At 33.5% G+C, this 11,839-nt stretch overlaps 2 protein-coding genes across 2 annotated transcripts; one reads left to right on the top strand and one right to left on the bottom strand.

Moving 5' to 3' along the window:
• Positions 2–1,193, bottom strand: LOC104738021 (AAA-ATPase At5g17730-like; the record flags this gene model as incomplete). Its single annotated transcript, XM_019234510.1, has 2 exons — positions 222–1,193; positions 2–115 (listed from the first exon to the last, which is right to left on the bottom strand). Coding segments are annotated over exons 1-2 (1,086 nt in total), but the record flags the coding sequence as incomplete, so codon positions are not given.
• LOC104738022 (AAA-ATPase At5g17740-like) lies at positions 9,325–10,731 on the top strand. Its single transcript, XM_010458260.1, has 2 exons — positions 9,325–10,110; positions 10,459–10,731. The coding sequence occupies exons 1-2, from the start codon at positions 9,325–9,327 to the stop codon at positions 10,729–10,731; spliced, it is 1,059 nt and encodes a 352-aa protein (XP_010456562.1).

Below are 11,839 nucleotides of genomic sequence, written 5' to 3' on the forward strand. Positions count from 1 at the left end.
GATCGAGCCTCTCCTTGTGGTTTGTGGTGAAGATTACAATGCGTTCGTCTCCACAGCTCGACCATAACCCATCTATGCAATTGAGGATCCCTGATAACGTCAACGTTGCTGATCCCTATCCACCAAGGATCCACGTATTGGTTGCAAGCATTTCGTGATAATCTATAAATTAATGGTAGTTTTTAGTGAAAATAAAATTACTAATGTGAAGAAGACCAAACCTTAGAATCTTCATGAGTCTTAGGTTGCAACCTTGTATGCAAATCCACGGCGCGGTCTATATCTTCTATCAAAAGAATCGAGCTGTTCGTAGTACCGAGAAGTAATCTCTTTAGATGAGCGTCCTCCCTCACTCTTGCAAGCTGGAGATCATAGATATCAAACTTGAGGTAGTTAGCCATAGCTGCAACTAGGCTAGTCTTCCCAGTCCCAGGTGGGCCGTATAGCAAGTAACCCCTTTTCCAAGGTTTCCCTACTCTTTTGTAAAAGTCTTTCCTTCTGATGAACCGGTCAAGATCTCCCATCACAGAACGCTTGAGCTCTTCTTTCATAGCCATGGTGTGAAATGTTGAGGGGTGCTTGAGGTTCACGGATTGCCATTTTGAATACATGTTACAGTAGGAGTACATCTTGATGATTTTCCTCTCATTGTTGATCACCTTTGCCTTTCTCTCCACGTAAGGTACATAAGAATTCAAGACTAAGTCTCTGTGTTTCTTTTCAAAGCTAAGTTCAAAACTTTCCCTCTCGGGGTCTAGCTTAAACTGTTCCCCCAAATCGTGAACCATATTGCTCTTCTTACTGTTAACACAAAACCGCCACTTGAGCTCAATGCCTTGGTAGACATCCGAGACAACTTCTCCTACGCTGAGGTTTAAATTGACGTTTTTTTCACTGCGGTCTCTAGAGATCCTTAGCCTTTCCGCGTTGGTGTTGATCTTGGTGGACAAATAAACCTGAGCAGCCCCGTAGAGCTCGTTGTACATTCCATTTTTGATCTGGTCATCGATGATGAGTGTTAGAGTCGATGGAGTTGAGATAAAGAAAGAGTTGATATAAGCGATGATGTAGTTTTGTAGCGGAGGTGGAATTGTTGTATCAAGAAATGGTTTGATCATCATAATGTATCCCGTCAATAATGCGTAGGCCGAGACAATCGGTGCTAGTGAAGGAAGATTTCTAAGAGAAAACATCGTTATGATCTGAAACGCACCGAATTTACCAAAGGCACTCAAAGTAGAAGAGGTTCATAAATACTCTAGAGAGGGAGCTAATCATTTTTTTCTTCCCAATAGGGAGCTAATCATTTATCTTGAATAATATTGTTGGTAACCTCTTCACTAGTTGACAACCCATATATTGAAAATCTTATTAAGTAAAATTGGATTATTTTAGTACCTGTGTCATATTAATGTACATCTTATCTTATTATATAAAGTTGGGTTTTGAAATTTAGTCATTAACAAGATTTTGACATGTGTCAATTTATCAATCTGAGATTTTGACATGTGTAAATATTTAATAGGAAGAATTTGATTACAACAAAAAGAAAATATTTTATTTTAAAAAATATTAATAAAGTAAAAAGATAATTATAAAAAATCAGAATTTAGAAAAAAACAAAGATTTTTAAAATAATTATAAGGAGATTATAAATATATATATATATTTCATAAAATTTGAAATTATAATATTCTTTACTTATTTTTTATTTTAAGTGATTAATTATTAAAAAAATAGAAAAAGGATTAAGGAAAATATACTTTTAATTATTAATTCTAATTTTGTACTCACTTCTATATAATCAAAGATCGCCTCATATTTAAATAATTTTTCCAAAAACATTGCTTTCAACTTTGTTTAATTGGGAATATATTTTAATGCGAAGATAATTTTTTCTTATTTTCTTAAACCAAAATTTTCTAATACTTTCTCCTTTTTCAGTTGGGAGTAGGTAAAATTAATATGTTGACCAAAAAAAAGATTAATATATGAGTCTTCTTTTTCTAATATTGTATTTTAAAAATTTATCGTAGTATTTTTAGATTGTTTTAATTTATATTTTAATCTTTGAATGATTTGGGATTCATATATTAGCATGCTTATAATTTTCTATTGTTTCTTTAATTATGCCAATTTAATTTTCTTTCAATTTGTCAACCTTGATTGGTTGGTCATAAACCCTTTTTTTTTTTTGCAAACATAATTGTTAACATTATTCATTCAATCCCAAAGGGAGATAACAAATAGAAGCTTATCAACCTAATGAATTGATAAAATAGGCTAATCAAACACAAGCGTACAACAAACATAGATAGATAGATTGGAAAAAAAAATCATTGTTGATAGATCCATAGGAGCTCAAAGACTCTGACACCCTGGTTTGCGGAAATGTTTAAAAAAATTGATTTAGCCACATACGTCACCAAAATGCACTTATTTTTTCAGTCAAGGGTCTTGAGAGAACTTCATGATGGGTGACCTTTCTAGAAGTGATTGTCGAAATTGTGCGAGTGAGGACAAAACACAAGAAAATATCATTTGTTAATTTGTAAGGTCGGTAATCAAGTTTTTAAAGACTTCCAGACGTAACAAACCGGCCATCAAATATGGGTTGGTCCACAAGGCGGAAATAGATGTAGGGCCCACTTGGGAAGGTGGGCCCATGGACTGAGAGTAGACATGGACTCACTAAACAATGTAGAGGTTGAAGCGTTATAGAGACTGAGGCTACATCATGGTGTGTCAAAGACACTTCCACGAATACATTGAGAAATTTAGCATTGGTTACTAGCAAAAGATTTTGTGACGATTGAAAAAAGTTTTGACGTTTATTGGTCGTCGGAGCAAGCTATTTGGAGATAGCAAAAAGACGTGAACATTTTCTCTCCACACAGGATGAGGGCAGAGCCGAGGTTCTCTCTGGTGGAGAAGGTTGGACACAAGGTTATCTACCCAACAGAGGAAGGTGGACGCAAGGTTATATCTCCAAGGGAGGAAGACGGAGCCAAGGTTCAATCCATGGTGGAGGAAGTTGATCGCAAGGTTCTCTCCATAAGGGATGAGGGCGGAGCCGAGGTTTTTCCCATGGCGGTCATACATTATTGTGATGATACATCATTGATTAGTATATTATGTTATCTATAAACACATTAAGCCAACTATTTTACTTTCACTTTGGCATAGTTACTATCACGAATACATTGGGAAACTTAACATTAGTTACTATCAAAATTTTTTTTTGTGAAGTTAGAAAATTGTTTTTACTTTCATTGGTTGTTGGAACAAGCCATTTTGAGATAGCAAAAAGACGTAAACATATTTTCTCCACATAGGAGGAAGGCAGAGCCGAGGTTCTCCCTATGGTAGAGAAGGTTGGACACAAAGTTATCTCCGCAATGGAGGAAGGTGGAGGAGATTGGACGCAAGGTTATATCTCAAAGGGAGAAATGCGGAGCCAAAGTTCTCTCCATGGTAGAGGAGGTTGGATGCAAGGTTCTCTCCATAAGGGATGAAGGCGGAGCCGATGTTTTCTCCATGGCGGTCATACATNACTCACTAAACAATGTAGAGGTTGAAGCGTTATAGAGACTGAGGCTACATCATGGTGTGTCAAAGACACTTCCACGAATACATTGAGAAATTTAGCATTGGTTACTAGCAAAAGATTTTGTGACGATTGAAAAAAGTTTTGACGTTTATTGGTCGTCGGAGCAAGCTATTTGGAGATAGCAAAAAGACGTGAACATTTTCTCTCCACACAGGATGAGGGCAGAGCCGAGGTTCTCTCTGGTGGAGAAGGTTGGACACAAGGTTATCTACCCAACAGAGGAAGGTGGACGCAAGGTTATATCTCCAAGGGAGGAAGACGGAGCCAAGGTTCAATCCATGGTGGAGGAAGTTGATCGCAAGGTTCTCTCCATAAGGGATGAGGGCGGAGCCGAGGTTTTTCCCATGGCGGTCATACATTATTGTGATGATACATCATTGATTAGTATATTATGTTATCTATAAACACATTAAGCCAACTATTTTACTTTCACTTTGGCATAGTTACTATCACGAATACATTGGGAAACTTAACATTAGTTACTATCAAAATTTTTTTTTGTGAAGTTAGAAAATTGTTTTTACTTTCATTGGTTGTTGGAACAAGCCATTTTGAGATAGCAAAAAGACGTAAACATATTTTCTCCACATAGGAGGAAGGCAGAGCCGAGGTTCTCCCTATGGTAGAGAAGGTTGGACACAAAGTTATCTCCGCAATGGAGGAAGGTGGAGGAGATTGGACGCAAGGTTATATCTCAAAGGGAGAAATGCGGAGCCAAAGTTCTCTCCATGGTAGAGGAGGTTGGATGCAAGGTTCTCTCCATAAGGGATGAAGGCGGAGCCGATGTTTTCTCCATGGCGGTCATACATTATTGTGATGATACATCATTGATTAGTATATTATGTAATATATTTTTTATTCAAAATGATTTTTGAGCCAACAATTTTAGTAATAAAAAAAAACTATGCAGAAGTGAAAGTAATATACTTGGCTTAATGTGTTTATATAGACAGTTTCTAGATGGTGATAAAGAATATTTTTGTAACATACAAAAGTACATTTAGGTATAAAATATATTTTTAATAGTAACATACATAAAATATTTGTAAATGGATATAAATCAGTGTATTATAACAAAAATAAAATTTATATATAACATANCTTAACATTAGTTACTATCAAAATTTTTTTTTGTGAAGTTAGAAAATTGTTTTTACTTTCATTGGTTGTTGGAACAAGCCATTTTGAGATAGCAAAAAGACGTAAACATATTTTCTCCACATAGGAGGAAGGCAGAGCCGAGGTTCTCCCTATGGTAGAGAAGGTTGGACACAAAGTTATCTCCGCAATGGAGGAAGGTGGAGGAGATTGGACGCAAGGTTATATCTCAAAGGGAGAAATGCGGAGCCAAAGTTCTCTCCATGGTAGAGGAGGTTGGATGCAAGGTTCTCTCCATAAGGGATGAAGGCGGAGCCGATGTTTTCTCCATGGCGGTCATACATTATTGTGATGATACATCATTGATTAGTATATTATGTAATATATTTTTTATTCAAAATGATTTTTGAGCCAACAATTTTAGTAATAAAAAAAAACTATGCAGAAGTGAAAGTAATATACTTGGCTTAATGTGTTTATATAGACAGTTTCTAGATGGTGATAAAGAATATTTTTGTAACATACAAAAGTACATTTAGGTATAAAATATATTTTTAATAGTAACATACATAAAATATTTGTAAATGGATATAAATCAGTGTATTATAACAAAAATAAAATTTATATATAACATACAACAAATTTGAATAAATTTAATTTTATTTATAAAACTTTAAACCCGCACATCGGGCGGGTCCTCATCTAGTTCTTTATAATTGAGAGATTGAGAAAATGTTTTAGAATATGTTATTAACTATAACCAGATTTTTATACCAATTTTAAATATGTAAATATAATATAATGAAAATTGTAATATGAATATCTCAGACAAAAATATAATTTCAAGATAATAGACTTAAAGAAAAAAAAATCAAAAGAACAAAATGTAGTAAGTTTTCTAAACTTAAAATTTCCTTTACAAAAATTAAGTATTTTCTCATGATAATATAATGGAAAGAAATGCATAACTCTAAATCATGATAAGTATTTCCTTTACAAAAATTCTCACTTTTTTTTGTTTAACAAAATTAGCACTAAATATCCAAAATTCCAAAACAAACTCATAAAATTTTATGAAAACTCAAAGGTTGAGAAAATTTTGGATTATTATGTTTTTAATTCTATTTTTGTATAAGACAATTAGTAAATTGCGGAATTAGAAAATTTTCAGGAAATTATAAAATTACGTTTTAGTGGAAATTAAAGGATAACATATATTTAGAAAAAACTGTAGAATCATCTTTAGGTGGCAATTATAGAATTACATTTATTTAAATTTGGCAGTAATATTGATAATGATGAATACTTGACAAAAGATTTGGAGATTAATAATTCAACATTACTAGATTGTTTTAATAAATGATAATTTAAAATAGAAAATGCAAATTAGTTATTCAATTGATGTATGAAGATCATTTATCAAAGTACTTTTTGCTTCTTGGCTCAATGCCATTGTATCAAATGTTGATGGATGAAGAAGTCTAATATTATCCCACTGTAGAGAGTTTGAATTCACATAGAGACTCACTAATTTGGCTTTAACTCTAATCTCAGTTGCTGTCTTCTCCACATATGGCAGGTAACTATCTAAAACAAAAGATCTGTACTTTGCTTCACATTTAACCTCTATAAAATCATTTCCATAAGAAGTATTGGCATTACATGTGGAGAAGAATGAATAATAAGTATATGGTGTTTTGTACATGTTGCGAACAGTTGATCCATAGTAAAATTCTTTCCAATTCCACCTAAAATCATGAAATTTGGATTTTTGTATTTTTAACTAAAGAAATCCTCTCAAATCCTTTAGAGTCCCTTACAATTATTAAAATTAAAATCCACAAACTGTTTTGAATAACAATAGATTTTAAGGTGCATTTTTAAAATTATTAATTTAATAATAGTGAATTTCAGAAGACTTTTTAAAATTCATGATTGAATAACATAGAATTTGTAAATTTTACACAAATCACTAAAAATGTCAAGTTGAATACACCTTAAAATTGAAATATATATATTTTTTAAAGTTCAATTGAAAGATATATATATTTTTTTTTTTGCAAACAAATTCAAAGATATCCAAGACGCAAATGTTTGAACTTTAAACAATGACTAGTTTCTTTACAAAATATTCAGTTTGACATTATAATATCATATCTCCCTAAATCTCTCTTTAGCAAAATATCTCCCTAAATATTTTTGTAAACAATTTATGTATTTTATATAAATTAAAAATTATTATACTGAATATGCTCTCAAAATTTCGATTATGATCTCTTAAATTAGGGCAATTGTCATAAATACCACTAAAATAGGTTTTTATTCCAAAAATACCACAATTTAGTTTTTTTTCCAAAAATACCACTAAAATGTAATTTTTTCCAAAAATACCACATAATTGAATTAAAGTTCTAATACTAAAAACTAATTCCTAAATTCTAAATACTAAACCCTACCCCTAAAAACTATACCCTGAAACTAAATGTTTCAACCCAAACCTAAAAAAAAAATTCTACATCCTAAAAAATCAATTTTTGTGTTTGTGGTAATTTTGAAAAAAAAACTTTTGTGGTATTTTTGGGGAAAAAACTAAAATGTGGTATTTTTGGAAAAAAAAACTTTTGTGGTATTTTTGGGGAAAAAACTAAAATGTGGTATTTTTGGAAAAAAAAACTTTTGTGGTATTTTTGGGGAAAAAACTAAAATGTGGTATTTTTGGAAAAAAAAACTTTTGTGGTATTTTTGGGGAAAAAACTAAAATGTGGTATTTTTGGAAAAAAAAACTTTTGTGGTATTTTTGGGGAAAAAACTAAAATGTGGTATTTTTGGAAAAAAAAACTTTTGTGGTATTTTTGGGGAAAAAACTAAAATGTGGTATTTTTGGAAAAAAAAACTTTTGTGGTATTTTTGGGGAAAAAACTAAAATGTGGTATTTTTGGAAAAAAAAACTTTTGTGGTATTTTTGGGGAAAAAACTAAAATGTGGTATTTTTGGAAAAAAAAACTTTTTAGTGGTATTTAAAGGAATTTCTCTTTAAATTATGTCTTAACAAATTTAGAAAATATTTTTAATCCAAAATCACAAATTTACAAAATAACTAATGATAATAACATCTTTGGTATTTATCACTAAAAACATCCTTATGAAAAATCATAATTATTGTTGTGTGAATTTGATTATTTTATATTAGTAATAGATTTAACTTTTCTTATTATTTTCGTATAATAAAAATCAAAATTAAGACATTTCTTATTTAGAGAAACTAATTGAATGTTATATGTTAGTAGTTAACATCTAAGAAGAATTCAAATTTTTTGAAAGATGTCCGTAGAATAATTACGTTAATTAATATGTTTCCAAAACTATTTTAATCACTTACTATCAGAATTACGTTAATTATTACAGCATGAATATTTCTCCTTTTAAATGTATAATAATTATGTTAATCATTTATTAAAAAAATTTCCTGTCCCCATAACCCCATGTATGGGATTCAAAACCGTATATCAAAATGGATTAAATTCATGTGCAAAACTAACTTCATCAGTTCTCAATGCCGAGTGATTCTCTTCCTTTATATTCATCATCTTCTCACAGATTCACATTATAAAACTGCGACCTCTTCCAAAAATTCCTCTTACAGGGAACCCTAGGAATCATGACCTAACCGTCGAGAGACACGTGGGAGCCACATCATCATTTTCACTATCAATTAGTTGAAATAACTAGAACCTTGAATACTATTGGAAGAACACAAAAAAATATAAGTAAAATGAATTTTATTAGAGATTTCTCAAACAACTATCTTGCAAGCTTGTTTGATTAGCTTCATGCAATATCACCAAAAATGATTTGCCACTGAATCAATCCTAATCTACCCAATCTTACTAGCACAACAACAACTATGCACTTTCGTATATTCACTTACCAGCAGACACAAACAACTCATTTCTTTTGCTTGATTCTAAACTCACACTTTTTTCTTACAAAAGTGCTAACCCTAATAAGATGAACTTCTTTCACTTATATAGGCTTCAAAAATCTCCATGCCACTCTTTTTTGTCAAGTGAATACTATAATGCTCTATGAAGCACCTTTCTTTACCCAATAGGTACTATGAAATTCCTTGTGTCATGTTGACTTTTAACAACCATATTGTAGCCTCCAACAAATACATTTTCGCCCATGCTCTTGCTACAGTCGCACCTGCTTCCCATCACCATGCTCGATGTGTTGCACTATCTCCAGTGTGCCAGCCACTGGCAGTTTCTTCAAAGAAATATTTTTAGTTTTTTTTTTGGTAGGAAAATATTTTTAGTGTTTTACTATGCAATTACGTAACCTAAATTTTAACTTATAAATATATTTTGAATTAATTATGTCGTAATAACGTGCATTAGCAATTAGATTTATCCCAAATTTTTTTCCTTTTACACAAAGAAAGAGGAAAATTAAAGGATAAAAAAACTGAGATTTAAATATCAAAATACTTGATATTTAAAAACTAAAACTAATTAAACCCTATTTAAGTCTCAGTTTTTTAGAAATCTCTTCTTCTTTGACATCGACTTTCTCGGCGGCGGCGGTAAATCATGATTCTCAAGTTGATCAAATCGATGGTACAAGCAATAACTCGTCCGATACAATACTTGTTAATCTCCTATCTCCGGTATCTTGTCGGCTTTCCTTCGCTGACTGGTATAAAGGATCATCAAGTCACGGTTATCATCGAGGAAAAAACGGATGCTGGGACGCAAAACGTACTCCATGGCGCCACTCGGGCATATCTTTTCAATAAAATCAGAGTCGACTTGGTCAAGTTTTACGTCGGTGAAATTATGTTCGACGATATATACCAAGGGGTCGAGCTCAAGTGGAGGATTTTCGTTGATAACAAAAATGCTGGAAATATCAATAAGCAGTGTTTCGAGCTGAGATTTGACGAAAAGCACAGAGATTTGGTTTTCGACTCTTACATACCTTTTGTGGAGAGCCAGGCCAATAGCAAGAAGAAGAGAATCCTCGAGATGCACACATACTCTCATTGCTCTGACTCTTGGGGAATCAAGAGCCTCAATCACCATTCAACCTTTGAAACGATTGTTATGAAGGAAGGGCTCAAGCGTGACCTCATCGATGATCTTGACCGGTTCATCAGCAAGGAAGATTTCTACAAAAGAGACCGGCGACGGCGACACTGGGTGAGATTTTACTTGTTGCATGGGCAACCAGGGACCGGAAAGACTATTCTTGTTGCTGCTATGGCTAAATATCTGAACTTCGATGTCTATAAACTAACCCTCCCTCTAGGGTTGAAAACTGACTTCGACCCGAGGAGACTTATCTCCAGAGCCAAGGACAGCTCGATTCTCCTCGTAGAGGATATAGACGGCTCCCTCGAGGTCTGTTCTCCTTTTCTTGATCTCTTCAAAATTATATTTATTGCTTTCTTTAACAAGCTACTAATTAGTGTCCCAAATTACACGCATCTCTTTAGCTTGATTAGTATAAAGTGACATTTTAAGCATTCGCAAAGTGTCAAAAAGAGAGAATATCTACAAACTAATTACCATTGTTTTACCTTTTTTGTTGTTGGTGTGTGTGTGTATGATCAACAAGGATCGAATGTGGAATTATCGCAACTGTTAGGTTGCTTATCTCGGGTTTATGGCCAAACACGCGTTGTAATATTGACGACAAACAACAAGGAGAGTCTTGACCCAACATTGCTATGTTATATGGATATGAAGATTGACATGGGACGTTGCTGTTTTGAGGGGTTCAAAACGTTGGCGTCTAACTACTTGGGCCTCTCTCATGACAATGATTGCCCACACCCTCTTTACCCGGATATCAAACGTTTGATTGATGGACAAGCTGTGACACCAGGTCAACTCGCAGAGGAGCTAATGAAGAGCCTAGACGTTGATATCGCCCTCCAAGGTTTGGTGAGGACTTTGGAGATGAAGAGTAGTTTAATATCAAGTAAGATTGACGAAGATGACAAAAGACTTGTGAAGTAGTGAGAATATTTTCCTTAAGGAGTATTCGAAAGTTTTGCTGATTATCCACAACATAGATCTCCTTACACCTTAACAAATTGAGCATGTTGATTAACAAAGTTTATTTTACACATCGATTAAAAAACATTTACTGACACGCTATAGTGTTATTATTAAGCGTGTTGAAGTCTCGGTTTTTCTCTATGTGTTTGATGAATTTGATTATATAGAGAATGTTTGAACTTTGAACAGTGACGAGTTTCTTAAAATAATGTTCAATATGTGACATTAATAATATTAAAATGAAGATTATAAGGATAAATTAAAATTGTTAAGAAAGTGTCATGATAATTTTGTCCTGTCCCCATGTATGGCTTTCAAAACCGTATATCAAAATAGATTAAATTCAAGTGCAAAACTTTTCATCAGTTCTCATTTCCGAGTGATTCTCGACCTCTACATCTTCAAGTTTCTTCATCATCTTCTCACAGGTTCAAAATCTTCAAAAACTGTGACCTCTTCCAGAAAACCCTCTTCCAGGCCTAACCGTCGACCTCGAGATACACTCGGGAGCCACACCATCATCTTCTCTATCAATTAGTTCCTCCCCATCCTCAACTTGAGCCGTAGTCACCACATTCATTGTATCCTCAACGTCGGCTATACTTTTCTCCCCCTCTCCAAGTTTCTTCATCTTCTTCACAGATTTATCATCGTCACACTTCTCTGCCTCTGACCTCTTTCTCTTGAGAACCTTTACCAAACCATCAAGCGCCGCATCAGCACCTTCACTTCTCATTAGTTCCTCAGCGACTTGAGCAGGAGTCAACACTTGTCCTTCAATCAAGTGCTTGATATCCGGATAGAGATGGTGAGTGTCACCATTTTCCTTAGAAGACAGGCCTAAATAGTTAGACGCCAATGTCTTAAATCCCTCAAAACTACAATGTCCCATGTAAATGTGCATATCCATACGCCCTGGTCTGAGCAATGCTGGATCGAGTTTCTCCTTGTTGTTCGTCGTGAATACTATTATGCGTTCATTTCCACAACTCGACCATAACCCATCAATGCAATTCAAAAGTCCTGATAACGTCAATGGTGCTGATACCTATTCACACATAAAAAA

This window comes from Camelina sativa, chromosome 13 (assembly GCF_000633955.1).
Source record: "Camelina sativa cultivar DH55 chromosome 13, Cs, whole genome shotgun sequence".
NCBI classification, from domain to species: Eukaryota; Viridiplantae; Streptophyta; class Magnoliopsida; order Brassicales; family Brassicaceae; genus Camelina; species Camelina sativa.